At 40.1% G+C, this 27,516-nt stretch overlaps 2 protein-coding genes across 2 annotated transcripts; both read right to left on the reverse strand.

The window, feature by feature from the left end:
* Positions 1-354: 354 nt before the first annotated feature.
* Positions 355-11,862, reverse strand: LOC120714549 (sushi domain-containing protein 2-like). Its single transcript, XM_040000812.1, has 16 exons — positions 11,086-11,862; positions 10,686-10,884; positions 10,363-10,514; positions 10,095-10,262; positions 9,830-10,004; positions 9,240-9,441; positions 8,211-8,296; positions 6,612-6,880; positions 6,397-6,531; positions 6,131-6,286; positions 5,078-5,326; positions 3,917-4,100; positions 3,463-3,557; positions 3,202-3,381; positions 1,500-1,596; positions 355-1,360 (listed from the first exon to the last, which is right to left on the reverse strand). The coding sequence occupies exons 1-16, from the start codon at positions 11,147-11,149 to the stop codon at positions 1,324-1,326; spliced, it is 2,448 nt and encodes an 815-aa protein (XP_039856746.1). The 5' UTR covers positions 11,150-11,862; the 3' UTR covers positions 355-1,323.
* Positions 11,863-12,264: 402 nt separating this feature from the next.
* myo1hb (myosin IHb) lies at positions 12,265-26,778 on the reverse strand. The gene is made up of 32 exons (XM_040000867.1): positions 26,705-26,778; positions 25,196-25,357; positions 22,121-22,236; positions 20,765-20,963; positions 20,584-20,664; positions 20,248-20,427; positions 20,059-20,157; positions 19,865-19,978; positions 19,676-19,747; positions 19,472-19,591; positions 19,126-19,193; positions 18,934-19,039; positions 18,748-18,828; positions 18,583-18,674; positions 18,393-18,487; positions 18,156-18,202; positions 17,891-17,971; positions 17,697-17,802; positions 17,465-17,582; positions 17,234-17,347; positions 17,059-17,135; positions 16,909-16,977; positions 16,706-16,790; positions 16,422-16,584; positions 16,256-16,339; positions 15,593-15,686; positions 15,297-15,352; positions 15,053-15,188; positions 14,880-14,950; positions 13,432-13,529; positions 13,230-13,329; positions 12,265-13,154 (listed from the first exon to the last, which is right to left on the reverse strand). Exons 1-32 carry the CDS (start codon positions 26,759-26,761, stop codon positions 13,128-13,130), a joined length of 3,168 nt encoding a protein of 1,055 aa, XP_039856801.1. The 5' UTR covers positions 26,762-26,778; the 3' UTR covers positions 12,265-13,127.
* Between the last annotated feature and the right edge of the window lie 738 nt (positions 26,779-27,516).

Below are 27,516 nucleotides of genomic sequence, written 5' to 3' on the forward strand. Positions count from 1 at the left end.
TTATGGATCATCTGAGAATAAATACAGAAAGTTATTATTAGTACTCATATATAGGTATGACTAAAACAATCAGGACTAAATATAATCATTCTTAGGCATACACCTGAGCTTTAAGATGCCATGTCTTGGATTTAGTTGCTCTTAACATGTTATAATATTGTTTTCACCATACCAGTGTAAATGTACAGCACTGCAAAAGGCTCAGAAAGTCACAGTAACAATGTGATGTTGGGTCTGAGTCATATGTGTGTGCCAAAAAACTGTGGTTAGTTTGATTCAAGAATAAGATTCACCTTCTCATATTATATTTTAATACAGTTTAAAAACAAACAAACAAAAAAAAACACAATAGCCAACCGTATAAGAGCATTTATTAACATTTAAGAAATACACAACCAAGAAAGTGCAGCGTTTTCTTCTCTAAATACACAATAGTTCAAATATTTATATTAGTTTTTGACATAAGAGGAGTGTTTAGGTAGTGGCAAGGAGCAGTTTGCTGGAGTTCATCAGTTTATCTAATAAACTGGGTGCTGTATTTTACTGAATGACTTCATTAAAACAATATAAAACCCAAAAGAAAAGCAACACAGTTTGACTTTTCAACACAAACGGAGGTTAAATGTGTTGCACTGTATGTAGATACTAACTGTGCAGAGGAACCTGTTCCCACAGGAGCAGCTAATCAACAGACAAAGCAACTGTTGGAGCCCTGGGTCCAACGAGTTGGTCGCCTGAGGACTGACAAACTTTAAACTGTCCAAAGTTTGCAATGGCAGTAGGAGAGACCTGACATCTATAAGGGGGACACACATAACTCCATCCAGCCCTGCTTCAAATACTGTGCGCAGTACTGTTTAAACAAACCTAACAAAAGGCAACAAAAGCAACTCAGCGACTATGAAGAGAAGTTATCTTATTGGGAGTGCTTAAAAATAGTGTTACACAACTACGTGCTGCTAGTCAAGCCTTAAATATGGGGGCAGACACTTGTTTAACACATCAAACATTTTCTTTTGTTTACCATAATTTAACTTAGCCAGCACAGGAGCCTGGTGTGTCCAGCTCTGCCTGAAATACCTGGGAGTCAGAATCACGACAACAGCAGTCAACTTATTAGTGTAGACAGGAGGCTGGAAGAATATAGAAGCTAGCAGTTATAGTATTAACAGTTCACATGCAGTCGACTTGGTCTTGGACATTGTTAATAAATAGACATAGCCTCTTCCATTTCTAGATTAATGTTTTACCCATTACCTGTTTAGCTAGATTAATGTTTAATCTACATTTATAGGTGTGTCATTGTGGATTCTCCCCTGAGCTCTAATGACTCTCCGTTTCTGCTGAGTGTTCATCTTTTCTGAAATTGAAAGGGATACAAAATAAAAGTTAACTCAACTTTCACTCAGCAACAGGTACTATAACATAATCCTGATAAAATAAGTGCATATCATCACTTTATTCATCCACTAATAAGATTAAGTAATATCTTACTGTACCTTTTACGTTTTCTGGAGTGGAGCACGATTACTGTTATGATCACAATTAGCGTCAGCGCTCCGATGACTGAACCAGCCACAATCCCTGCGGTATTACCTGAAGGCACAGATTTAAATCAGACTCTTTTCCCACTGAGTCAAGTTATCCAGGACAAATGGGAAAAAATGGGACTTGATTGTTAAGTGTGTAAGAATCAAACAGGAATCACATGATTCAGAGTTTGATTTAGCTGAAAAACAAAGTAGAAAACATGATCTTTATATGTTTTTTAAAAAAAGGGTGCAAGTCTTATACGAGGGTATCATGTCCACAGTACAGATTTTGTATATTTGTGTGTTTGTTTTTTGTCCTCTCCAGCACACATCAAGTGCAACGAGACTTCTTGGAAAGATCTAAAAATAGCAACTGCACTGAAAATGATGCAACGGTGCATGAAAGAATGATCTTGAACACTAGACTGGCCAAAATTGCCTTCACTTTTCTACTTTTTTGTATTGTTGTTGTTTTTACTTTTTTGTTCAGACAAAAGCATCTCAGCAACTATTCTTTAAATTGCTATTACAGACATTTGCAGGTCACAGATGAGAAATCCTGACTGTACCCTGACCTTTTATGTAAGAACATCAGCAGGCCAAATGCGTCATTATCAATAGAAAGATCTACAGCCTGACAATAAATCCTAATGGCTGTGGTAAACCTTTGGCCCTTGAAAGTTTGAAGGTTAGAAAATAATCTCCTGACAGGCATTATATGAGTTCAGTGAAATCTCTTTTGTTATTAGAGTTATTGCTCGTCCTCAGCTTTTATTTTTCTTCTAAAAAACATTCTATCTGCTGCTGTACAGATGAGGAGAATCACCCTCCCCTTTGATGGCTGATATGGTGGAAAATCAATTCCAGATATTTAATTTTTGTGACCAGAAAAATTCAAACTGGTATCTCTAAGAGGATCGTGATGTGATGCTTTTACTTTTTCTATGCAAAAAACTGGGCTGTTAATTTAGGTTTTCGGTTTAGTCCTCATCCCTTGAGAGCAGGATGCATGCACAATCTTTCCCATTCTTTGATTCGGCCTTTTCTGTGAAGACTTCTGTTTTTCATCAAGTTTAGGTCATTGCCTGCATATTATCTGATTGAACTGGGTGCTGATAAATGCACATCTTGAATGTCTAATCCTATGAGTAACAATTAAAAGCCTTCAATATTTCCTTGGGAAGTTACAGGGCAAGTGTGAGCGCTGAAGCTGAGCTTTTTTTGCTTATTCGCAAGGTTTATAGTACAAATCCAAACATGAAATACCGGCAATATATTACAGTTGAAGAAGTAAGAAGATGCACGTCTCTTAACATCTCTTTGCACTGCATGTTTGTAACTACTAAATAAGTAAATAAGTAATGAAAAGGAGGCCCGTGGTAAAAAAAAAAAAAGGTAAGAGTGCTGCTACTTCTTCTGAGGTATTTTTCCAGTGACGCAATTTTAAAAATTAGGCATGTAATATGATTGACCAGATCCATCCTCGTGCTAAATCTTTGTTTTTCCAATTTGACACGCTTGTATGAAAGTCATTTGATGATATTTTTGTGCATTTCACACTCCTGCTCAAAGACGGACACATTTGCACCAATCATCTGTTGATTTCTGAAGATCAAAATCTTGCTATTTATTGATTTCATCATTTATTGATGTCATGATGTGTCCATACTGGAAGCCACGCAGCGTGTCTCCTCTCCAGACCACTGGCCGTCGGCCTGGCATAGTCGCACTGCTGATCCTTTGAGATTGTAGCCCTCATTGCAGGTAAGCCGCACCTTAGCTCCTTGTAAGTAGGTGGTTCCCTCCTTTTTCCCGTTATCAGGTGGTGAAAGCCACCCACAGGATAATACTGCAAAGTATGACAATGTCATACCAAGTGGTACATAATAATCAATGGAATATCTTTTGGATAATTTTTAAAGCTTTTTACCTGGTTTTAGATCCTCTACAAGAGAAACATGACTCTGGAAAGACATTCTCGTAGCATTTCCGATTCCTGGACTACGACCTACCAGGATGTCATACCTACAGCACATAAGCAAAGATCAGAAAATGAGATTTTATGTCTTTTAACAAGTTGTGATATATACCATATTATTTCCCAGAACGCTACTCAGTATTTCTTATGTATTCCTGTGTGTGGCAGACAGTCAATGTGTAGTTTTCACACCCAGTGGAGGATAATATAATAGATGCACTGTACGTGTGACATCATCAGTGTGTTAGTAGCCGAATTAAACTTTATGTGCAAAATTAGCACACATTTATTTCACCGTTTAACATTTACTGACATATCTGAAGCAGATATGCTTCATAAAAACATTACACTTACATTCAGTTTGTTATTATAATAATAGAAAGCTAATCAAAGTTTTCACTCATACCTACAGAATTGAGAGCCTCCTCCGGAGCATATCGTTGCTGCCTGATTGGCGAGTGGATCATCTGGACTCTCAGGAACCAAAAACACTGGAATAAAACTGGTGTCATGTCTGGGGGCACGGTAATATGTTTCCAACAAGTATTCTGAATCATAGGTGAACAAGGCAGACTCGTTGGCTATTGCCCCTGTAAGACAAAAACAGAGCTTTACTTTCATTTCCCACCACAAATATCATAGAAAAACATGCTCTTAGTATTAAAGCAGACACAACCCCTGACAGAGAGCATTATCACAAAAAAACTGATGGATTTAATTCATGTGACATCTTTTGAGGATTAAAAATGAAACCAACCACCACCTACCACAAAACTGCAGTTCCTTGGATGACCACTTGAGGTTAGTCTTTTTGCCTAATTTTGCCATCAAAGCAACAGGGGTGATTTCTTTTAAATAATGACATAAACGTTAGGGTTGGTGTCTAGTTGACTGCACTAACCGACGGTTAAAGAAGTCTGTGTTCCAGTTTCCTTGATTGAAATTTCAGAGTTTTATTTTTTATTACTTTGTCAGTATCTGTCTATGTGCGATGCACTTTGCTAACCAAGCTTTCTGCTGTTTTCATGAAAGCTAGCATCGCACTCTACACTCCTGCCTAACAAAAACTGACTGGGTCAATAAACTTCTCAGGAAAGTTTTTACAGCGGTCAGGGCAGTAAGCTGCATCTCCACATTCTTCTACAGGGGCAGGAAGTATCGTTGTAACCACAGCTATTGCCCCCTTGTGGCAAGTTTAAAGCACTTCGACACTGATCACACTTATCAGACCTGGAAGATATGTTCAGGTTTTATGTTTATATTTATTGTGATATTACAGTGGAAAGGTCTCGCTGTCACAGGCTGAGAGCATGGGTGCAACTTGGACAGATTCACCCGTTAACATGCATATCTTTGGGAGGAACTGGAGTACCCAGAGGAAACCCTGCACAGGACTCCATTCTGTGAGGCGACAATGCAAACCACTCTACCCCTGTACCAGTGCTGTTCTGTCTTTCAACCACCTCAAATCTTAGATTTGCCAACTGTTACCCTTACTTCAGAAAAATTAAGTAACAATAGCAGTTTTCCCACAAATTAGTGATGTAAAGGTTTAGCGATTTCTTACAGCTGGCCCCAAAGCTGAACAGCTCCTCTGGATTGCTGGAGTTCTGCACAATACTTCCGTTGCTGAAAACAAGGTCATCTTTGGCATCACCATTCATCTTTCCCAAAAGTCCAAGAGTGGCATCTTTAAAATCCTCTGGCAGGAGCACAGTGGTTGTCATGGTTCCCTCTCTCTGTCGGACTTCCACCCCGGCTCCAGAGGGAAACATCACAGTCACATTTGTAGACGTAGGAGAAAACAGAAATGCACCTACGAGAGAATAAAAGACAGGTTGTGCCATTAAAACAGTGCTTTATAGATTTCTGCAATGTTGGAAGAAGTACTCAGCCTTTACTTATATAACATATAAGACAGCACCTGATATAAGTATATGGCTGTTATCCCTTTCGAGGTGGTTGCCTTGAGCCTCTTACATTTAAGTCACTCCATGCAAACACCAACCTTTCAAAGTGAAATTCATACAGGAGTCACATGAGTTTTAAAGGACAGCTACTGAGCAAATATTGTGTTGGCGTTGCTGTTTCAATGCACTGCGAGCCACTGCACATTTGCAGATCTCCACAATGGCTTGCCCCACAGTGGAGGACATTTGGGCTGGCTGTTGTCCTTCATATGTCAAGACGTTGCAGAAGAGGTCAGCACTGATGGGGAGCAGTTTCACTGTTCACAAACTTGTACATGTTGAAATAATAAGGAAGATGCTCCTGGTCAGGCTCTAGACCTCATGCTCCTTCATAATAATAGTCAGTGTCATAGCTGTACACGCAAGGCCTCAAGGCCTTTCTCCACACAAGTATGAACTTTTTGATTGCGCCTTGTGAAACCTGTGAATTCAAATCTTTACAGAAGAAAGCGTAAAACTGGGTTTTTAGCGAACTGATATTGAAAGTAAAATCAGCTGCACAATAGAAAACACAATGTTACAAGAGTACGAGAGCCCACAAGTACACTCACTTCCAAAGAAAATGTTCAGAGTGAATACAGTTTTTAATAAGGGTTCCAAATAAAACCAGTTTGTTTCATCATGCGGAATAAGATAAATCAGTTTCTCACCATTTAAGTCCATCCAGGTCTGCTCAGTAAATGAGAGCGTTTTCTGGTTGAGCAGCACTTCGAGGTCACTGTTACCACTGACCAGCCGTACCTCGATGATGTCAGAGGACGCTTCTCTCATAGCAACAGATGACAGCTTTGTGGCGTTGGTTGTTTCTAATAGTGGTATAATCAGGTAAATAAACTGCTGTAATAGTTTTCTTTCTTCAGTGACAGCATTTGTGGAGCATTGTTCACAGTGGTAGTGTTAAAGTTCACTGACTCACCCGTCACAGGCTCTGTTCTGCCTTGGATTGTCAGCTGTTTTTCCGCTGATGTCACCAAAGTGTATTCCCCTTTGCCGTTGAAGGAGTAGCTAGTGCTGTCAAATGTGATGAAGTGAGGGTCTCCAAAGACCACAGCTGACATTAAACACACAACAAAAATAAAGACACTAAAAACGAATCTTGTGAAACACGCTGTGATACCAGGGATAACTCACCTGACTGGGGGGACTTGTAACGCCTGCAGTCACTGGAGGGCCGGTGTTTGAAGTAGTAATGGCAGTTGTCAGACCAGAGGCAGCAGTAATAGAAGCTGAGGACATCGTATATCCAGTGAGACTGTCCAGGGATTCGAGGAGGTTTCTTGTAAGGAGGTGAACCCCAGTCATGCGCTCGGTCTGGAGTACTACCCCCAATCGAGTCTGCTGTCAGGACCTGAGCGCCGGTGCTGTCGTAGCAACACTGCTGTCCTGCTCCGTACTTGGGACTGTGGACAAATTTCCCAAACAGTGTCAGTAAAATCTGTTAAAGCCAAAGGCAAAAACAAACAATTTAAACAAGACTCCACAGTCATTCTAGTGGGTAGCACAAGCTTATAACAAGAACATAATACTGCATGATACTGTTTTTAACATATCTGACTTTTTTTCTAGAGTGTTGGCATTTTTTTACATGCGTGAATAAATAATAAGCTAAAAAGGAAATTCTGAGAATTTTCTAAATATGTATTTATAAATCCAAATGCAATACTATGTTTCTCTAATACATACAGTATGATGACCACTTTTTAGGCCAAAACACAAAACATTTTGTGTATTTTTAGGTGCAATCTTAAAAATGTAACCAACAGAAATAAACTTTGCACTAATCTAATTAATGAGACAGGAGCATAGGAGCGACACAAACTGATCCAACGTTGAAAACTCAAAAACTCAACTCAAACAAACCAAGTGCAAGTTAGACAGTGAGTAGGAGTTTGTTTGCAATGTTTGATCAATAAAGTAACCTCAAAAATAAGCTACTGTACAACAGAGGTGTGCGTGTGATCATAAATAAAGATTTTGCCACAAAGATTAGACATAGTCTAGACTGGATATCATAGAAAATATTATATTCCCGGAATGCATGACACTGACTGTATCTGGCGAGGATGATATACATGTGTGTTTCATTAACATAATTAGAATTAATCTGAATTCACTCTCACACACTGGTGGAGGCAGCTACAGTTGTAGCCACAGCTGCCCTGGGGTAGACTGACAGAAGCGAGGCTGCCATATCGCGCCATCGGCCCCTCTGGCCAACACCAGGCAGTAGGTAAAGTGACTTGCCCAAGGACACAACAACCAGGACAGAGAGCCCGGGGATCGAACCAGCGACCTTCCGGTTACAGATGCACTTCCCAACCCCCTGAGCCACAGTCGCCCCGAATGTTATGTATTTATTGAGTAGGACTATAGTTAGTCACTTAGCTAGTTAGTTATAGTTATGGGTTATGGGCTATGGTTAGTACCTACATCAAAACTTAACTGGTGTAATGCATGGTGTTTAACTGCAGCGCCCTGAAAGTAAGTGGATATATGGTAATGAAAGTACAAAGTGTACTACTGCTCACTATCAGCCCAAATATAAGAATAAACAAGTGAAAACATGAGCCCTATTTTGTTATATGATTTGTTTTAACTTAAAACAAATACTTTAAAATGAAAAAAAAAAAACTTTATTCTGCACATATGCTACGTATTTTCTTAATTCGAATGCATATGTGGGGTTTAAAATACTTGAACTCTGGGCACCACTCTAACCAGAAGACTCACCTGGCTTGTATAGCCCTCACACAGTGAACACTCCCAGGATGGTAGGTGCACACACTCCCTTTCTCTATATCACACCCATAGTCAGTCTGAGGAGAAAGATAAAACGTCTGTGACCTGGCAGCCAAATGTGCAATTCACTGTGATCACGTGTTCACTGTAACTTTGAAAACATATCCCATGTCCGGCTTATTGTTGAAAAGATGGAGATGTTATGTTGCAGTTTGTGAATAACTTTCTATTGTGCAACCTGAAGTAAGGAGATCAGCTTCCCGTTTGAAAATAGCAAGTGCTGTGGATGATGGGTAGAGGTGTTGTAACCCAGTCCAGAAGCTTAATTATTCCATGAACAATAAAACCATATAATTTTTGATTATATTATAACATCCTTATTTGTGAGGCAATAACATCTGAAATGTTCAGCTTTCATGTTCTCATAAATAATTAAGAGAGACCTTCATGAATTTAAACTGATAAGCAATGACCATTTACAAACGATAACAGCTACTGATAATCATCATAGACATGTGAAGTAATTATACACGTTTAGTTTCTGCATTAAAAATCTAAACTGCTGATGATCTCTCAGTCCCCTAAATCCCAAATATATTTTTTAAGCTTTTTTTAGTTCCAGCTTCTATGCATGAGGTTTTTTTTTTCCAGTGTCTCTCTTCATCTCTTTGTCCAGTGTTCGGTTCATTTGTGTTCAGTGTTTCTATTTATTCCCATGTTTTACTTTGTTTCCCATGCATTGTCTCTGGTTTTACTTCCTGCCTGTTATTTACCTTAACTGTGTTTTGCTGTGTTTAGTTTCCCTCCCGTTTCCACTTAGCTCGTTACCTCGTGTGTATTCAGTTTGACTGTGTTCTTTGTTTTGTCTGTTAGGTTCTCATGCGTTCTCCATTGTGCTTCCTTTTTACTGTCTGTAGTTGTTCCCTTCTTCCTTAGCAGTTGGACTTAAAAAGTACAGTTTTTGCATTGCTGTTACAAATGTGTGCAACCAAGTTTTTATTTTTTGCTCCTCTCACTTACATGAAACCTGCCTGTGTCTGCTCTCGCTTGAGCCAGCGTGCAGGGGCAGTCTATGATCTCACTGAGGAAGTTGGGCAGCTGATTTTCCAGCTCGTCCCATGCCAGACATTTATCCAGGGCCCAGCCTGCTGAGTCCTTCCTGAAATTCTCCTCCAGATGCCACGCCAGAGCGTGATCCTCAGTCCATGCTGCCTGGATATTCCTGAGCATAACCAACAGAACTTTTTGTATACCTCAATTGTAAAAGAGATATTACATGTAGAAATTAAATTTTTAGACTTAAATGTTTTTCAGGCTTCAACTTGTAGGATTTAGGGCATTCTTTTGGCAGAGGTGAAATTTATATCCATGTATAATTTCTTTTGTGTATAATCAAACAAAATATGTGTATTCATTACTTTAGAAATATCAGAAAGCACACACCAAAGACTAGAGGCTTTTTTACATTTAGAAAAGGAGGGTGAAAGGAACCTATCCCCATTCGCCACACAGTGGAACACTAAATGCTAATAAATATTGATCTTTGGACAATGAAAATCCTTAATCACTAAAACAGTCGCCTATATACCACAGAGAGTGTTTGCACGTACCACATGCCGTCAGGATGGCTGCTGGAGCTGACGCGCACAGAGCCGAGCTCCGAAGATGAAAAGCTGTTCTCTGCTGGTTTGGGCAAAAAGCTGAAGGAGCCATTGTTAGGATGATCCTTTGCAAGAGAGTATAAATAATGCCATTCACCCAGCCAGTACTCTGTATAGGGATCTCCTACAGAGAAACACTGTGGTTAAAATCATGTATTTCTCCAGTCAACAAACTCATGTGAGCTATAAAGTGTATGTAGAGAATTTCACCAACCTGTCTCCCTGTATCCCCAAAGCTCTATATTGACCTTTTCTGCTCTTACTAAAGAGGTATTCCACGTCATCTCAAGAGTGCCTCCAACATTAGGTGTGCCATAGTACTGCCATTTTGTTGAGTTGTCCAGAATCGCCTTGAACTTAGAATCTATCTTACCGGTATGAACTGCAACAGCACAAAAAATCATGGTTAATGTGATCTCCATATCAAATGGAAAATGATGGGTTCTAATAACACCCATAAGAGTATCTAGCGGGTATTATACCTGAAAGCCAAGTTCCGGCTCTAGTGAATGTAGTGCCATTGTCTGATGAAATCTCAAAAGGAATCCATCCTGTTTCATATAACAGCGGGGAGATACAATGGCCTGTCCCTCCGTCATCCACATATCCCACCGTATTAATGTTGCCATTGAACCTGCCATAATAAAAGAATGATTAGCAGGGTTCTGATCTGTATTTAAACTCTTTAATGTTAACATAAATAACACAGTTGTCCATGAAAGTCCATTGGATTCGGTTATTTTACATGAATAAAATGTTAGCTCAGTGTCCACTTATAAGCTCTACAGAACTACAGATGTCTTACCTGCATTCAATCTCCGAAGCCGTTTCGAAACTTGCATCAAGTATAATAAAATCTGTGCCACCGAAAATAGACCCAGAATATGGAGATATATCCACGCAGTACTCTTTATAGTCTGCGCAACAGTTCGCCAGGGATGTGCATGTAGTGTGGCATGAACAGGAGTCCAAGTTTTTCCCACAGTTCTTTTCACATGTTTGTCCTGTTCAAAATAAGTGACAGAAGCTCAGGTGTGGAGTCTTGTGTGAAAGAAAAGGAAAAATATTCCACTCTAACTGGTGGATTAAAGTGTTTATTCAGCTGATGATGATGTTGTTATATATATATATATATATATATATATATATATATATATATATATATATATATATATATATATATACATATCATACAGTGCACTTACCTGATGTGCTGGAGATGCATGAAAACAGAAGGGCAACTATTACAGCTGTGAGCCTTCCCATCATGACAGAGCCAAACTGTCAGCCAAGATTTCGACTACACACTCCTGGCTGCTGTTCTACTTTTGTCCCACATATATATATGCTCAGCATTTTCCTAAACCTTGGACCTTTGATAATCTGCGTGTACAAACATCTGTTTAATCATCAACAACTGGATAACATTTAAGGCTTAACCTTCACGTGCCTCCTTTCAACGATGTCTCGCGTCACACTAATCACACTTGAAAAGATTTATAGTCACATTTAGCTAAAGATACAATGCATCTACAGATATGGAGATATAAAAGAACAAATGTTAACCATCTTCAATAAAACACAATAGAGTATTTTAGTTAGTGGTTCTCTAGTGCGGGCCTCTAGTGGTGGGGCAAAGTGCCTCTGCAAGAGGGCGTGAAATAAAGTAAAATAAATAACTGATCAAGGGAGAATAAACAAAGAGTTTGCTAATGGTATCTTCCTATTTATTTCATATTTACACGTTTACAAATGATTAATACAAAAATTGGGTTTGGGGGCATGAACCCACATGAACATCACAGCCTGCAATTAAACTAACTTACTAACTAAAACAGTTTTATGCATCCTGATGTGCCAGAATCTTGAACCACAGTTCACAGACAGCCAGTTTTATAGTACAGTGGTCCCTCGTTTATCGCGAGAGTTACGTTCTAAAAAATAACCTGCGATAGGTGAAATCCGCGAAGTAGCCAACTTTATTTTTTACAATTATTATAGATGTTTTAAAGCTGTAAAACCCCTCACTACACACTTTATGCACTTTTCTCAGACAGACATGAACATTTTCACGCTTTTCTCTCTTGTTTAAACACTCTCAAAGTTCAAACCTTTGTAGAAAAATAAGTCCAGTATTATAGAATGAAACCAAAGACACCCGCAGGCGCCTTTGACGGTGCAAAAATGTTTCATCGACATTGTTGTGTTTGTTGGGGAGACAACTTACAAACACACAGTACAGCACTTCAGAGTCACACTGCTAGCGATCAAAGATTTATGTAAATTTGACAAGCTGAACGCGCTTTGTACTGTACAGCAGGCACGGCACGAGATTGATTGACAGTGGTCTACAGCCAATCAGGACGCAGAACACAATGCGCTGTAAAATAAGAAAAGGAAAGGAAAGAAAAGAAAAGAAAAATTGCGCACAAAACAGCGAGGCCGCGAAAGGTGAACCGCGCTATAGCGAGGAACCACTATAAACGCAGTAGCTGTAAAACTGCTGTAGGGTCATGAGTCCTCCAGTAGAGGGAGCTCCGGCCTTTGGAGTTATCACACTGACGCACATTAATGACCAGGAAGTCAAGCTGGTCCAGTGGCCTCCTAGACTTCTTCAGTCTGCGTGATGTTATCATTATGTTGATAACATATCTAAGAAAAACAGGTTAGAGAGTGGCTTAATTCGTATCTGGGACTGCATTGACTGAGTTAGTGTGCTGTAAATGTACTTCAGAACTGCGTAATAGCAGCATGTACTACATAAACATAATCTGCACAATTCATCGGAGTTTCCTCTGCTAGACTAAACCATAATCTGACAATATTGCCACAACAAGGATGTTTTAATATAAAGGTACAACATGACTGAGGTATTATAAATGTTACAGTCATGGCTTTGCACACAAATATTTCTTTACTTTTATCAAGTAATTCTATGAATATTTTGTATATATAATACAGTGTACATACATGAATCTGTTTGTTTACATAGAGATTATTTCAAGTCCAAATGTCATGAACAAGTAGACCTGCTGACATTGTAAGTAAGAACTTTCTACAGCTAAGTTATTGGCGGCATTTGGGTAATAACAGAATATACTTCATTGTATAACATTTTAATGAAGATGCAAAAGTATAAAGCTGCCTTTAATAATGTAAATAACCACTGAACAGGATTACAGGGTAAGCATGGCTGTTGCAACTCTGAGGCTTAAGGAGCACCATTAATCCCACAGCACTGGCATCTTCATCTTGACTTGGTTTTTGTTGACTCCTAAAAACACAAAGAGCTCAGTCAGTTGCTCGTGTTTTCAGTAATAAGTTGTCATTGTCTGAATTACAGACTCACCACCATCAGATGGCCGTTCTTTGCCCTGTAGACCATTGACTCCTGGCCACTCTTGAAGTCGACAAACCCCTCTCTGCCCGGCTGAATGTCAAACCGCACACTGCATTTAAAAAATATATATAATTATTTATGATTATTTATGATTTTTACCACTTTCATATTTCAAATTAAAATATTGCCACACACGATGCAGACTCTGTACCTGCCCTGCACCACGTGGATGCAGTTCTGCTTGTTAACAATAATATTCAGCTTAGTCAAGGCTTCAAACAGGAAGTCACACTGCAGAACCAGATCACCCTGAAAGGACAAATCAGTGCTCTGTTAAATGTTGTGACTTTTCCTCTGGAATCTAAATGGCAGACATGAACTGCTTTAATTTATGGTCTCTCCAAACAGTTTCTTTAGACATATTTGACAAACGCTATATGGACTAAAGTACCGGGCCACACCTTTTAATCTTTGAATTCAGGTGTTTTCAGTTCCTTTACCACAGTCAGCTTTTACAAACATTTGTGAAATAACAGGTTGTTTTAAAGAGCTCACTGAATTCAAGTGTGACACTTGTGTGATAATAGGACCCAACCATTGTAACAAGTCAGGTAGTGAAATTTCTTTCTTCCTAGATATCCCAAGATCAGCTTTATTAAGTATTTAAACAAAAGTGGAAGCATTTAGGAAATATGAATGTTTGTTTTTGTCACTGAAAAGTCCAAATTTCAGATTGTTATTTTAAGATTTTGACTTACCAATTCAAATTTAGGCTGAGTGTTGGGCTGAGAATTACTAACTCAAACTACTGAGAAAATAATTTTAAACTGACCCCAAAAAACAGACAAAAACCATAAAAATTTGGGTTCTTACATTAAAATTATGAGATAGTAATACAAAATTATGACTTACGGGTAGGAAAAATGTTTTTTGAGTCAAAGAAAAAAAAATTCAGATGCAGAAACAAGCTTCCATAAGGATCAACAGTGACTCATCCATGACAGACTGTATTAAGTTACAGAGCAGGTTTGCTGGGGCTCGTGTTCCATAAAATTTGCCATTGTTCTCCTGACTCAGTAACTGCAACGCTCCAAACCTCCTCTGGTATTAACATCAGCACAAAAACTGCACTGGGAGCTTCATGGTGAGGGTTTCCATGGCTCCTCAAGCTGTAATGTGTAGTTAGCCCAGTACTTTTGTACATATAGTTTATATTTTTCATCTTAAATTTAAAGACCTGAAAGTGATCATTATAAGAAAAACACTCCAAAATGTTTTTAAATGTCCTTGGTGTTTTAATAATGGTGCCAGCGGTTGTGAAGTCCAGACACTAAATGATTCACATCATTTTCATATTCATTAAGCTATTTAGCAAACTCTTGTGTCCTACTGATTGAAGGCATTATCACGCTGGAAGAGACCACTGCTTTAGTACAGAAATGTTTGACCAAAGGGTAACAGTGACCACTTAGAACAACTTTGTACTGATTTGTGGTAATCCTTCCCTGGCCCTCCCTACAGCATGATCTTCCAAATCCACTCACTTTAGGGTTTAACATTTGAGTTTTGTTTTTCATTTTATTGGTTGCCCATCTGTAGAGTATAAACGGTATAATGTTAAAACTTTTAAGATGGCTGTGGACAGCGGTGTGCAGGTACCTTTTGCTTGCTGTCATCACACGTGACATGAAGAATCAGGAAGTTGTCACTGAGGTTGCTGACTGACACACCTTGAAAAAACAAGGTTAACCTTAAAATACTGATAAAAATAACTGTATGTTTATATACTGCAGATAACAATGTTTTCTTTGTTTTATTTCCTCACTTGTTACCTTTCAGTGAGCTGTAATCTATCCGCTGTTTGATCTTAGCCTCTTCCACCAGGTAGGCAGCTTCCTGGGTGAAGATGAGCTGCCGGAGTCGAGGTCTGAACCCGTTCCTGTCGTACTTCACCACAGGTACGCTGTACTGTGGAGGTCCCGCTCAAAGATCAGAGAAGGTGAAAAAACAAACAAACAGACAACCACACACACGTCAAAGACAGTGTGCTGACTAAATACTAATATTATAATTTACCTTGACTTTCTCATGTTGAATCATCTGAAGCACCTTGATGCTTATATCTTCTGCACCTTAACAAAGTGAGAACAGTGAGAACAGCAATCGCTCAGTCCATCATATATTTAGCAGCAGGAGAGGGTTTGCAGAAACAACAATAATTGCCAGTAAACAAGTCCATGCATTCGTCAAACTGTAGCAGATTAGTGTTATATATTCTGTCTTCCATTTCAAATCACATAAACTACTGTAGTCTTATCTATTTTATGCATGTAAGTCCACTTTATGTTAAGAAAATAGTACTGTAGTCTTACAGATCCTGGTGTCTGCGAATGGTCTGCACACACTGAAGGGATAGTTTTCTTTTTTCCCTTTGAACAAGGCGCTGGTCTGTGCTTTTAACAGCAGCTGCAAAGAAGATGTTAAACAGAGAGTATTTTAAGATCAACCTTGGAAATCTGTTGCACAAACTGCTTCCAGAAATAACACATCATGCCATGATGTAAAGAAACCCAAGAAGTGATGAGAAACAAAGTCATTGACATGTATCAGTTTGGAAAGAATTACAAAGCGATTTTTTTGGCTTTGGGACTTCACTGAACCACAGTGAGAGCCACTGCCCAACATGTCAACCTCTGGGTGGCTCAGAAAAGTAACCAAGATAAAGGTTTTGGAGTGGTCTAGTCAAAGCCTGAACCTTAATCCAACCAGTTTTAGGTTTGGGGGCAATGTCACATAGAGACAGGTGGATTAGGAGAGATTTTTTTGCCCTAATAAATGGAAAAAATTGTATTTACTCAAGTTATGCTTGTCTGATACTAGGATTTCTTTGATGATCTGAAACATTTAAGTGTGACAAATATGTAGAAAATCAAGAAATCAAGAATGTAGGTATAAAAACACTGGTGATAGGCAGAGCAAGTTTAGGTTATGTTATACATTTATTGAACTTCCTGCTCACGTACGACGGATTGTACCTGTGCTTTCCTTTGGGGAGTGATCCCTCGAACGTACTTCCTCACCATGTGGCGAATGTAGATCTTCTTCAAGACCTGGGAAACCTGGAGGATGAACAGGAGTGTTGAACGGGCTCTGTTATGTGATATTACAAAAAATGCAGCCTGACATTTAAATATCACTCACTTCCTGCAATATAGGAGGAGGAGTGAGCCAAGAGTCTTTTTCCAGGACGGTTTTGGGAAGGTTTTCCTTGAGCCGCGTGAGATAGCTGTGCCTCACAAAGGCCAGGTACTCGCTGTTGTCAGTGCAGGCCGGTTGATGTCTATTCATGAAACCTTTAATGAACCTGGAACAAATCAATAGATCGGTAACCTCACTTAATAAAAGTTCCCAAATGGCTCTCTCACAGCCATTACACCCACCTGCAAGCATCAGCAGCCATTTAACTGTCAAACATGTTAACTTACTTCTTGATGACCTTGACAGCCCATGCTCTCCTCTGACGTTCCCTCCTAGCCATCATTCCTCTCCAGCAGGTCTCAATCTTTGTGGCTATTTTGATTAGACAAGACATTGTTTGTTTAACGTGTTTTAAGTGTAGTAGGAGCTGATAAATCAAGAAGGTTCTGGACCGTTAACTAATAGGTTATAAACAAATGTCATGGCCTACCAGCCTCTCTCTGTTTTAGATAGTCTCCTTTCACCTTGTAGCCTTTGTACTTTGCCTGAATCCTTGTTGCTGCAGTAAAGGTTAAAAGGTTGAAAAGGTTGTTGATGTTTACTATAGAAACAAAAATAAATTTTCAGCACAATATCTCACCCAGCTTGTGTTTGCAGACTTGAAAAGCATCTTCTGTTGCAAACAGAGTTCTCGGGTGGCGGATAAAAATCTTTGTCCTTGCGATGAAGGCAAACAGAGAGATTTCCAAAAATGTCTTTTTCCAGGTTAGTCAGCAGTACCCATCTGAAATATGATACTCATCCGTTCTGCCTACCTTCCCATCTTGTACTCATCAGATTTATAGCCCAGGTGTTTGATCAGACACCTCACACCTTCTGCTGCAGTTCCTTTCCAGTTGGGCCAAGTGTCAGGACACAGAGGTTTATACCTGAGCACAGAAGGTTAGCAAAAGACAAAAGAATCCTGATTTTTGTTTTTGTTTTTCATTTTGCATGAAAAACATTAACGTAACTAACTGAAGGTTAGAGGAGTGCCAGCGTGCTACCTCTGGAGAAAGATTTCATATTTGCGACGATAAGCAAAACCAGCACGCCTGACTCTCAGGTGTTCCATCAGTCCCAGGTATTTCACCTGATGCCTTACCAACACGTCATCAAAGTGTCCTGCAGGAGACACCACAACACTAAGAGGTCAGCAGCAGCATGTGCTGATTAAATCTAGACTGACTAGGATGTCTCTTTATAGAAATACCAGATTTTTGATACTCAAGGCCTCACCTGGCTGCTTGGCTTCATTGGGTTTAATGCAGCGGACGTACCAGGGTTCTTTCATCATTAGGATCTCAGTCAGACCCACCAGGCTATTCTTAAACTGAGTCACTACCTGAGGAGTCACAGGAAAGTGGCCGATTACGCCTAAATTCACTGACATTGGTGAGACACCGAGTTTCTATATCTTGTATTGCTCTTACAGTTTCAGGTCTCCTCTTGCTATCCGGTTCAGTAGAAGGAAAACAGTGTTTGATGATGGCATTCTTGGACTGCCGCATAACCTAAGGAGAACAGGAAAACTGTGAGCATCTAAAAGGTTAGGCAGTTACACATTTGTAGGCATCATTTCAGTTCCTGTTTGCATTATTTAATAGGGTTACTAGAAGTCACGTTTTTTGTAATGAGGAATCACCATCCACCAAACTGTCATCTTTACTGGGTTAAATTACATAACAGTTAAATTACCTCTTTCCCATTTCGATACAAAAGATCATTGTTTTTGTCCAAGAATCCTGAAAGTTTAAAGAACAAAAAGAAGCTTCAAGAGTGAAGCTATTTGCTCTGTAGTACGTCTGTAAGCATGTAGTCAGTTCGCCGGGTTTATGACACTATTGACGCATTTTAGCATTTTTCTGTTGGTACACTGACTAATTCAGTGGCATTATAACAGAAAAAAAATATCAATAGTATTTAACGTCTTACCAACAACACAGTATGTAACTTCCCCAGCATAGTGGAGGAGGCGGAAGTCTCCTCTTCTCAGAGTTTTCCTCGTCTTTTGGTCTGCAAGTTTGTGTCTGCAGGAAATGTAGTTAGTGTAGATTTGTATTATACTTGTAGTTTGATTGTTTGTTGACAACATTAATTCACCACGTCACCTGTAAAAACTCACGTGACAAAATGAGGGTGGCCACCAATCTTGTCCTCCATCTTTTCCAGGAAGGTGAGATCTGTGGCCTCTCCAGGCCGTAAACATTCCTCATCCTATGAGAGGACAGCGAGAATTATGGCATGTTTTAGTTCACCAGCACAGTATTTGATGTGATGCCTTTTTTACCAGTAAAGAAATGATTCCTCTGAATTTCTCCTCCACAAGATCACAGATGATCTTGTTGTTGAAATATGGCACAGGTTCCCACTGTGTAAAAGAGAGAAAAAAACAGAAGAACATTATTTTCTTCTTGTAAATCAGCTGTTCTTGAGCCCACATATGTGAAGCAAATTGACTGAATAATCGTATTACTTCGATTCCTTCCATCTCGTACTCCTCCTGCTCTGATTTCAGGGTCAGCTCGATAAAAAGCTGCTGCAGCTTCTCATTGCAGTAGTTGATGCAAAACTGTTCAAAGCTATAAAACAGAAATTAGTCATTGTCACTGTCTTTAATTTGACACCTTTTCTACTGAAGAATCAGTCTCTCTGTGAATGATCTCACCTGTTTACACTGAAAACCTCAAACCCATAGATGTCCAGAAGGCCAATCACGGTCTTCCTGGAAGAGTCCTTTATATAGAAGTGCACATATAATAGGACAAGGTTTTAACACTGAGATCAGACATGCTGTAGACAAGCACTTCTAAAGCATTTCAAGCTCATGTGCTGACTTTACTTTGAGCCAATAAAATTACACTGTGCCCAAAAAGACTGACAGATATTCAAATCAGATGTTTGCAGATTCAAAATCTGTCAGTAGACTACCTCAGGACTGCTTCCTAACCTTGTTAGCCCAAATCACTCCCTCTTTCTGTGAGAACAATAAGTTGGGTTGCTTTGTTGCTCACCATGTTAGCTAACGACTCATTGATCTTGTTGACTAGCCAGCTGAAAGTGCGGCCGTAGATGGCTTTGGCAAGGGCGTCCCTGGCATACACTGCATGGTCCACAGAGAAAGGACTAAATACCTTTAAGATCAGAATAATGTCAATTAAGGTAATTTAGCATTTCAAGCAAGTTAAAATTATTTTATAAGTTAATGTGTATGCTACCTCCTCTGATTTGGCTTCGATCTTTCTGTGGGTTAAGCCCTGTTGTAGCACCTGGTTAGGAATCCCCAGCAACTGCAACCAGAAAAGAAAACCAAATCATGTGGCATCAAATTTCTTCGCGGTATCATCAGAAAGTTGCATGAAGGGGGACAAATTGTTTATACTACGTGCTGTTTTCTTGGATTTTACCTTTGACACCCATTGCATCTCCTGGTTGTTGTTAAGCATGGCGTATCCTCGAGCATCTGCCTCGAACTTTATATTTCCCATGTGGAGCACGCTGGCAATTATTCCAAAGAGGTTCTGTATGAAATCCAGAGATAAATGGTTTTAAATTAATCTCCAACACAAAGACTGTACAAAGACTTAATGTGCATCCTCACCTCAATGTCACTTTCGCTTAAGTCTATAACAGACAGGGCCTTCCGTACCGTCTTCCAGTCACTTTTATCATTGATAGAGCTGACTTTGGCACAATTCCCCTGAAAAAATCAATTAAAAAGTTCAGTAAAGATGTCGGCTTTTTGGGGGGGGTTATAAGCAGCATGAATGTAGTGCATTATTTCCCTGACCTGCACCAAGTAGCGGTAGTGCTTGCAGTTTCTCTCTAGACCAAGCCAGCGGAGCAGATCTTCTTCTCCTCCTTCCACCAGCTGGTAGAATATATGGAAGTTTCTTTCTCCGTGGTTCTGGTGGACCACGCGGGACTTCTCCAGCAGGTAACTGAGAATGTGACCCCCAACTGCACCACCCTGAAAGTGAAAAGGTAATCTTTAACATGTAGTAAATGCCTAAGGTTTTAGACACGAGTTTTATTGTTTTTGTTTTGTTTTTGTTTTTTATCATTTGGAAGACTAAATGCCTAAGGTTTCACCTTAGGCATTGCAACATGATTTAGATTTGTCTACCTGGTGGTCAAACTGGATGTCCATATATTTTCCAAAGCGGCTTGAGTTGTCATTCTTCAAGGTTTTGGCATTTCCAAAAGCCTGAAATTTGAAAACAAAACAAGGAAGAAATTGTGTTTTAAAAAAACTGCACAGGATCTTGCATAGCAGAAGCTTTACCACGCACATCCAGGACACTGACCTCAAGCACGGGATTGGAAAGAAGCAGTCTGTCACGGACATTGTTGAGGACTTTGGTACTTGGACAGCTGACAGCATAGAACTGAAGGATTTTCTTTGAGGCCTCTGTTTTTCCAGCCCCACTCTCCCCTGAGATGAGGATGAAGTGGTTGTTGAACTCAGACATCATTGTGCGGAAGGCATTGTCTGCCAGCGCATAACTGAAAGCACAGCGAGAGGTCAGAGGCCAACAAAATCACATTTTTTTATTTTTAAGATGAGGCAAATCATCAAGTCAAAGAGTTCTTTGAAGCTGAGCTATAATGCTTTTGTGATTGTCAGCATATTCACAGTCATATTGCTAACATGGTATTTCTACCAGTTACATGTTAACAGTGCTCAAGATTTCATTTTACCGTACTTGTATTTACTAATCACCACAAAATGCAATAACTGAGGCTGATTTAGTCATATTGTATCTCACATTAATGTATTACAATCATCCAGTTCAGTCTTCTGGGGACCATCAATGTCCATTCGGTAATTGTCAAGATGGTTAAAGTCTATCAACCAAATGTCAACTTTGCAGGATCTACAGGTAGGTCAGGGGATTTGCAAAGACAGTAGGATTCATTCATTTGCTAGGAATTATGAATCCATCTGTTCTTTCATTTGCTGAGATATTTTAATATGGAATAAAGGCATGCCAAATAAATCTGATCATTAAGAAACTGAATTTTCACACGGAGCTTTAGAACAGAATTAAACACGTTTTTAGCCTGGAACAAAAAATGGTTTGGGTTTCTCTCTTGTGGCCAGGAAGAGGGAGGTCTGGACTCTGTTTATACTGCTAGGCCGAGACAAGTGGCAGAAAATGGATGGATGGATGGATGAACAGATGGATGGATGAACAGATGGATGGATGATGGTGGATGTCAGCACAAGTGACTATAGCTTCTAGCTGTTGCCTTCAGCTAAATGGAGCCACTTTACTGAACCACAGCAGTGTTTGTGGTTTTGTGATAACTTTTTGAATATACAGTACCAGGGTGGATGAGTCCAAACTGTAACCTTAACTATGTGATAAATAGTATGGATTGCAGTTTGAAATGTCTATGCTCCTTTTTTTGTCATGAAGGAAACAATATCAGTTTACGACCCAGTCTACAGAAGCACCTTGCTAACCAAACTAGGTAGCGTTAGCTGATCCCTTAAACACCACCCTGTTCTCTAAAACATGATCAAGTCAAAGTTGTCAAAGGTCAAAAGGACAATCTGAAGTTTCAGAGTGCTAATCCACAAACCACTGACGTCACGGTAGCTAAGTACATCTTTTATGTACAGTCTACACAAATGACATGCCAGAAACAACTCTTACATGTGAGGCGGCAGCTCAAAGAAGTTGACTCCCATGTAGGTATCCATTTGCTTCTTGCTGTAGATGTCTAACTCTTTATATGGGTTGACTGAGACGAGAAGAGTCCCAATGTAAGTCTGTGGAGAAAGACAAGGAAAATAACTTATGGTCTGCAACTCTTGCTTTTGATGATTGTTTTCCTTGAACATTACGTGACATTATCAATCAATCAATCAATCAATCTTTATTTATAAAGCACTTTTCATACAGAAAAAATGTAGCACAAAGTGCTTTACATAGTTAAAAGCAGCCCACCCCACCCTCCAACGCACTCCCCACACTCTCAATACACATATACAGTGGGGCAAAAAAGTATTTAGTCAGCCACCGATTGTACAAGTTCCCCCACTTAAAATGATGACAGAGGTCAGTAATTTGCACCAGAGGTACACTTCAACTGTGAGAGACAGAATGTGAAAAAAAAATCCATGAATTCACATGGTAGGATTTGTAAAGAATTTATTCGTAAATTAGGGTGGAAAATAAGTATTTGGTCACCTCAAACAAGGAAAATCTCTGGCTCTCACAGACCTGTAACGTCTTCTGTAAGAAGCTTTTCTGTCCCCCACTCGTTACCTGTATGAATGGCACTTGTTTGAACTCATCATCTGTATAAAAGACACCTGTCCACAGCCTCAAACAGTCAGACTCCAAACTCCGCCATGGCCAAGACCAAAGAGCTTTCGAAGGACACCAGGAAAAGTATTGTAGACCTGCACCAGACTGGGAAGAGTGAATCTACAATAGGCAAGCAGCTTGGTGTGAAAAAAATCAACTGTGGGAGCAATCATCAGAAAATGGAAGACATACAAGACCACTGATAATCTCCCTCGATCTGGGGCTCCACGCAAGATCTCATCCCGTGGGGTCAAAATGATCATGAGAACGGTGAGCAAAGATCCCAGAACCACACGTCACCTGGTGAATGACCTGCAGAGAGCTGGGACCAAAGTAACAAAGGTCACCATCAGTAACACACTACAACGGCAGGGAATCAAATCCCGCAGTGCCAGACGTGTTCCGCTGCCGAAGCCAGTGCATGTCCAGGCCCGTCTGAAGTTTGCCAGAGAGCACATGGATGATACAGCAGAGGATTGGGAGAATGTCATGTGGTCAGATGAAACCAAAGTAGAACTTTTTGGTATAAACTCAACTCGTCGTGTTTGGAGGAAGAAGAATACTGAGTTGCATCCCAAGAACACCATACCTACTGTGAAGCATGGGGGTGGAAACATCATGCTATGGGGCTGTTTTTCTGCCAAGGGGACAGGACGACTGATCCGTGTTAAGGACAGAATGAATGGGGCCATGTATCGTGAGATTTTGAGCCAAAACCTCCTTCCATCAGTGAGAACTTTGAAGATGAAACGAGGCTGGGTCTTCCAACATGACAATGATCCAAAACACACCGCCCGGGCAACAAAGGAGTGGCTCCGTAAGAAGCATTTGAAAGTCCTGGAGTGGCCTAGCCAGTCTCCAGACCTCAACACCATAGAAAATCTGTGGCGGGAGTTGAAAGTCCGTGTTGCTCGGCGACAGCCCCAAAACATCACTGCTCTCGAGAAGATCTGCATGGAGGAATGGGCCAAAATACCAGCTACTGTGTGCAAACCTGGTAAAGACCTATAGTAAACATTTGACCTCTGTTATTGCCAACAAAGGTTATGTTACAAAGTATTGAGTTGTATTTTTGTTATTGACCAAATACTTATTTTCCACCCTAATTCACGAATAAATTCTTTACAAATCCTACCATGTGGATTCATGGATTTTTTTTTCACATTCTGTCTCTCACAGTTGAAGTGTACCTCTGGTGCAAATTACTGACCTCTGTCATCATTTTAAGTGGGGGAACTTGCACAATCGGTGGCTGACTAAATACTTTTTTGCCTCACTGTATCCCCCCACCCCCACCCACACACACATACACACACGCGCACACTTAAAGAGTAAAAATTGGGCTGGGCTCGCATGAGCCAAGTGAGGAAACATTATAACAGAGAGCCGTCTGCACCGGGAGCCGGTCACAGACCGCAGCCTCCGGGCTGGGCACACAGCAGGAGGGAGGCCAAGGAGCCCCCCAACCAGGCTGAGAGGACCCCAGAGACCCAGCAGCCACGGTCAATAACAGCCCCGGTGCAGAGAGCGCCCTCCGAGGAAACACTGGAGATATGGGTAAAATGATAAAATAAATAAGAACAGGATACAATATAAATATAAATATAAATATAAATAGAGTAAGAAGATTAAAAAATGAATAAGAATAAAATCAATAAATATTAGGTAAATCCTAAATTAATAATAGAATAACAGGATAGAATAAATAAGCATAAAAAATAAATAAACGCTAAGTAAAAGCTAAATTAAAAAGGTGGGTCTTGAGCCTGTTCTTAAAAACATGCACGTTCTCTGCGGCCCTGAGCTCCTCCGGCAGGCTGTTCCACAGACGAGGACCATACCACTGAAAAGCTGCCTCTCCGTGAGTATGTGTCCTGACTTTAGGGACAATCAAAAGGCCAGTACCAGAGGACCTCAGGATCCGCGAGGGTTCGTATGGTAAAAGCAGATCTGAGAGATAAGAAGGCCCAAGACCATTAAGACATTTAAAAACCAATAAAAGAACTTTAAAATCGATCCTGAAACACACGGGGAGCCAGTGCAGCGATTCTAAAACCGGTGTAATGTGGGCCCGCCCTCTGGTCTTCGTCAGCACACGAGCTGCCGAGTTTTATATTATGAGAAGGTTCCCGGCAATGTGCTGTCCATGTAGCTTAACAATGATAAGTAATTTTAGCAAAAGAAATAAGTTCAGTTAATCACTTGTCATGACCCAGTGGGTAGCACTGACCTTTATAGTGCTCACTCTGCAAATGAAAAGAACCAGAGCTGCTGATTCAGCAACACGCAGAGCCCGATTCAGCAGAAGACAACACAGCATTAGGGCGTTGTGGGGTTGAAGGTTGAGGGCATAATGTTTAATTAGAGTAAGAGAAAGTGAAAGGCTACCCAAAATGACACCACACAGGAAAGACTCACGTAAATTAGATTCTCGTGGAACCGTTTCCTCAGGTTGTCCAGGCAGGCAGTCTCACTCGTGTAGGTGTCCAGGAGAACAAAATCCTGGATGCCAACGCGATCCCGGGCTGTCAGGGAGGCCTCCATGTTTCTCAGGATACGATTACACCGTTCCTCCAGGCTCTAGGCCAAAGAAGGAACCCATCAGTGAAATTAGATACAAAAGGGGTATCATGCTCATTTTAGTTTAGTTTAATGTGAGCAAAAGCACCAATGCCAGTATTATCAAACCATTAATTTACAAAACAAATGAAAAACCATCTGCAATGTTTATCAGTCAGTTTACTGGCGCTTAGTTTCATGGCTTCTACTTGGTAGAAAGATGATGAGACAGGTGGTTAATGTCTTTATCAGTAAGAAGGCTGTAAAACCGATGAAGATTCAGATGTCTGGCTGTTTAAATTGACAGCGACCACAACCACTCTAATGACTGATCCATCTTTAATTTACAACAGAATGTTTCCTCATGCAAAATCGTGCAAAATCTCCCCCCTCAGGCACTGCACCTCTCACGCTTTGCAAATCCATCCAGCTGACCTGACTGGACAGTTCTGGCTTGTTGGCCAGTTCTGATCCACAGGCTGTATATTTGACACAGCTGAAGTCAAACAACATTACAAAAGCTACTCTACAGATAATGTGTTATTATTATCCCTGCTGTTCGGATGGGATGGATGGAACATGTGCCCCACCTTTTTCCTTTGTGTCTTCAAAAATTATCCTGTTTTTGTTGAGGTTTTCATCAGTGAGGAACACATGCACACACACATACTTACAATCTTGTCAACCTAGGATATATGGTAAATGTCCCAATGGGCACCTAATTTCCTGAATGTTTGTCCCTATATCTGTGACTTCCAGTCAGAGCCATTTCTGGCCTTGGCTACATCCTCTGTGCTCATGATAAATCTAAATTCAGCCACCACTATCTAATCTGCTGCTGTTTCTTTTTAAGAGCCATTAATCTTGTTCATGACAGGGATATATTGAGCACCAAAAAATCCATGTATCCTAAATAGTAAGCTGATAGTAATGCTAAATGCCTCTTTAAAAACACAAGACAAAATAAAAGAAAAAGGTATTAAGCAAAAGTTGACACAATTATAAATCTGATCAACTTCAAAAGCCCACGAGTAGTAACATGTATTTTAGTATGCATAAATACAGGATATGTTCCGCTGCTTAATACACAACTAATTTTATACCAGGTAAAACGATCAGCAATGCACTTTAATTACGGTGCTGCGATGTTATGAAAGAGCCGTCCAGCACTGCGCTTCAGTAGTTCAGCTCTCATCACTGCCAAGTTGACCTGTCACTAAGTCAAAGTAACTGACACTGACAGTCTCCAGTGAAACAAGCTGCTGATCTACTGACCCAGCAGAAATTCACATCAAAATAAAATGAAAGCGACGTGTAATTATGAGATCATTAAAACAGGGAAAAAATTGTTCGCATAAAGCTGCTTACCACTAAGATCCTCAGTGTGCGTGCCTCCAGGTACCTTTTCTGAACTGAGCTGAACATCTGGGTTTTATTGAAGGGAACACAGGAAACTCTGATAGATTACAGTCTCTGCTTCCTTCAATAGGAAACCATCAATAATGTAGTGAGTGCGCAACAAAGGAAGCTTCGCTCTAAATATGTATCTGTGTGCGGGGGCGCATGTGTAGATAGATGCAACATGGGTGACAAATTAAAGGAAAGACTGAAACCCTTGACCCCGACAGTGTCAGGACCCAGTGTTTCTGTTATGGGGTATTTTGATGATATACTTCAGGTACACTTGTTCCCTTGGAGGGAAGTGTTACATCTTATTTTTGTTTTGTTTTTTTTAATTTGTAGTCTCCTTCAGGATGAAAATGCCACATCCCTCCAGCAATCCATTGGGTAGATGCATCAAAATCAACCCAATTCAACAACCATGTGAGACTTTAAACTAACGTGTTACATACAACATTCCTGTAAAATCTTCCTTTAATTATTCCCTCAGTTTTCTTGTACTACAAACTTGATTATTGCGTCCATCCTTTAAAAGAAATGGGGGAAAAAACTGCACAAAGGTATACTTCTGCAAAAATAAGGAGATACTAATCACAGTAAACAACATCCATCCATTTAGCCATCCAGCTGCTTGTCCAGTTTTACGGTGGCAGTGGTGCCAGAGCCTATTCTTGCTGTCATATGGTGAAAGGCTGGGTCATCACAATAACACAGGCCTAACTCAGAGTGACTATTAGAATCACCAATCAATCTAGCATGCATTTCACTGGGCAGTAAGA

Source organism: Simochromis diagramma, unplaced genomic scaffold (genome assembly GCF_900408965.1).
Source record: "Simochromis diagramma unplaced genomic scaffold, fSimDia1.1 OVJJ01000596.1, whole genome shotgun sequence".
Lineage (NCBI taxonomy): Eukaryota > Metazoa > Chordata > Actinopteri > Cichliformes > Cichlidae > Simochromis > Simochromis diagramma.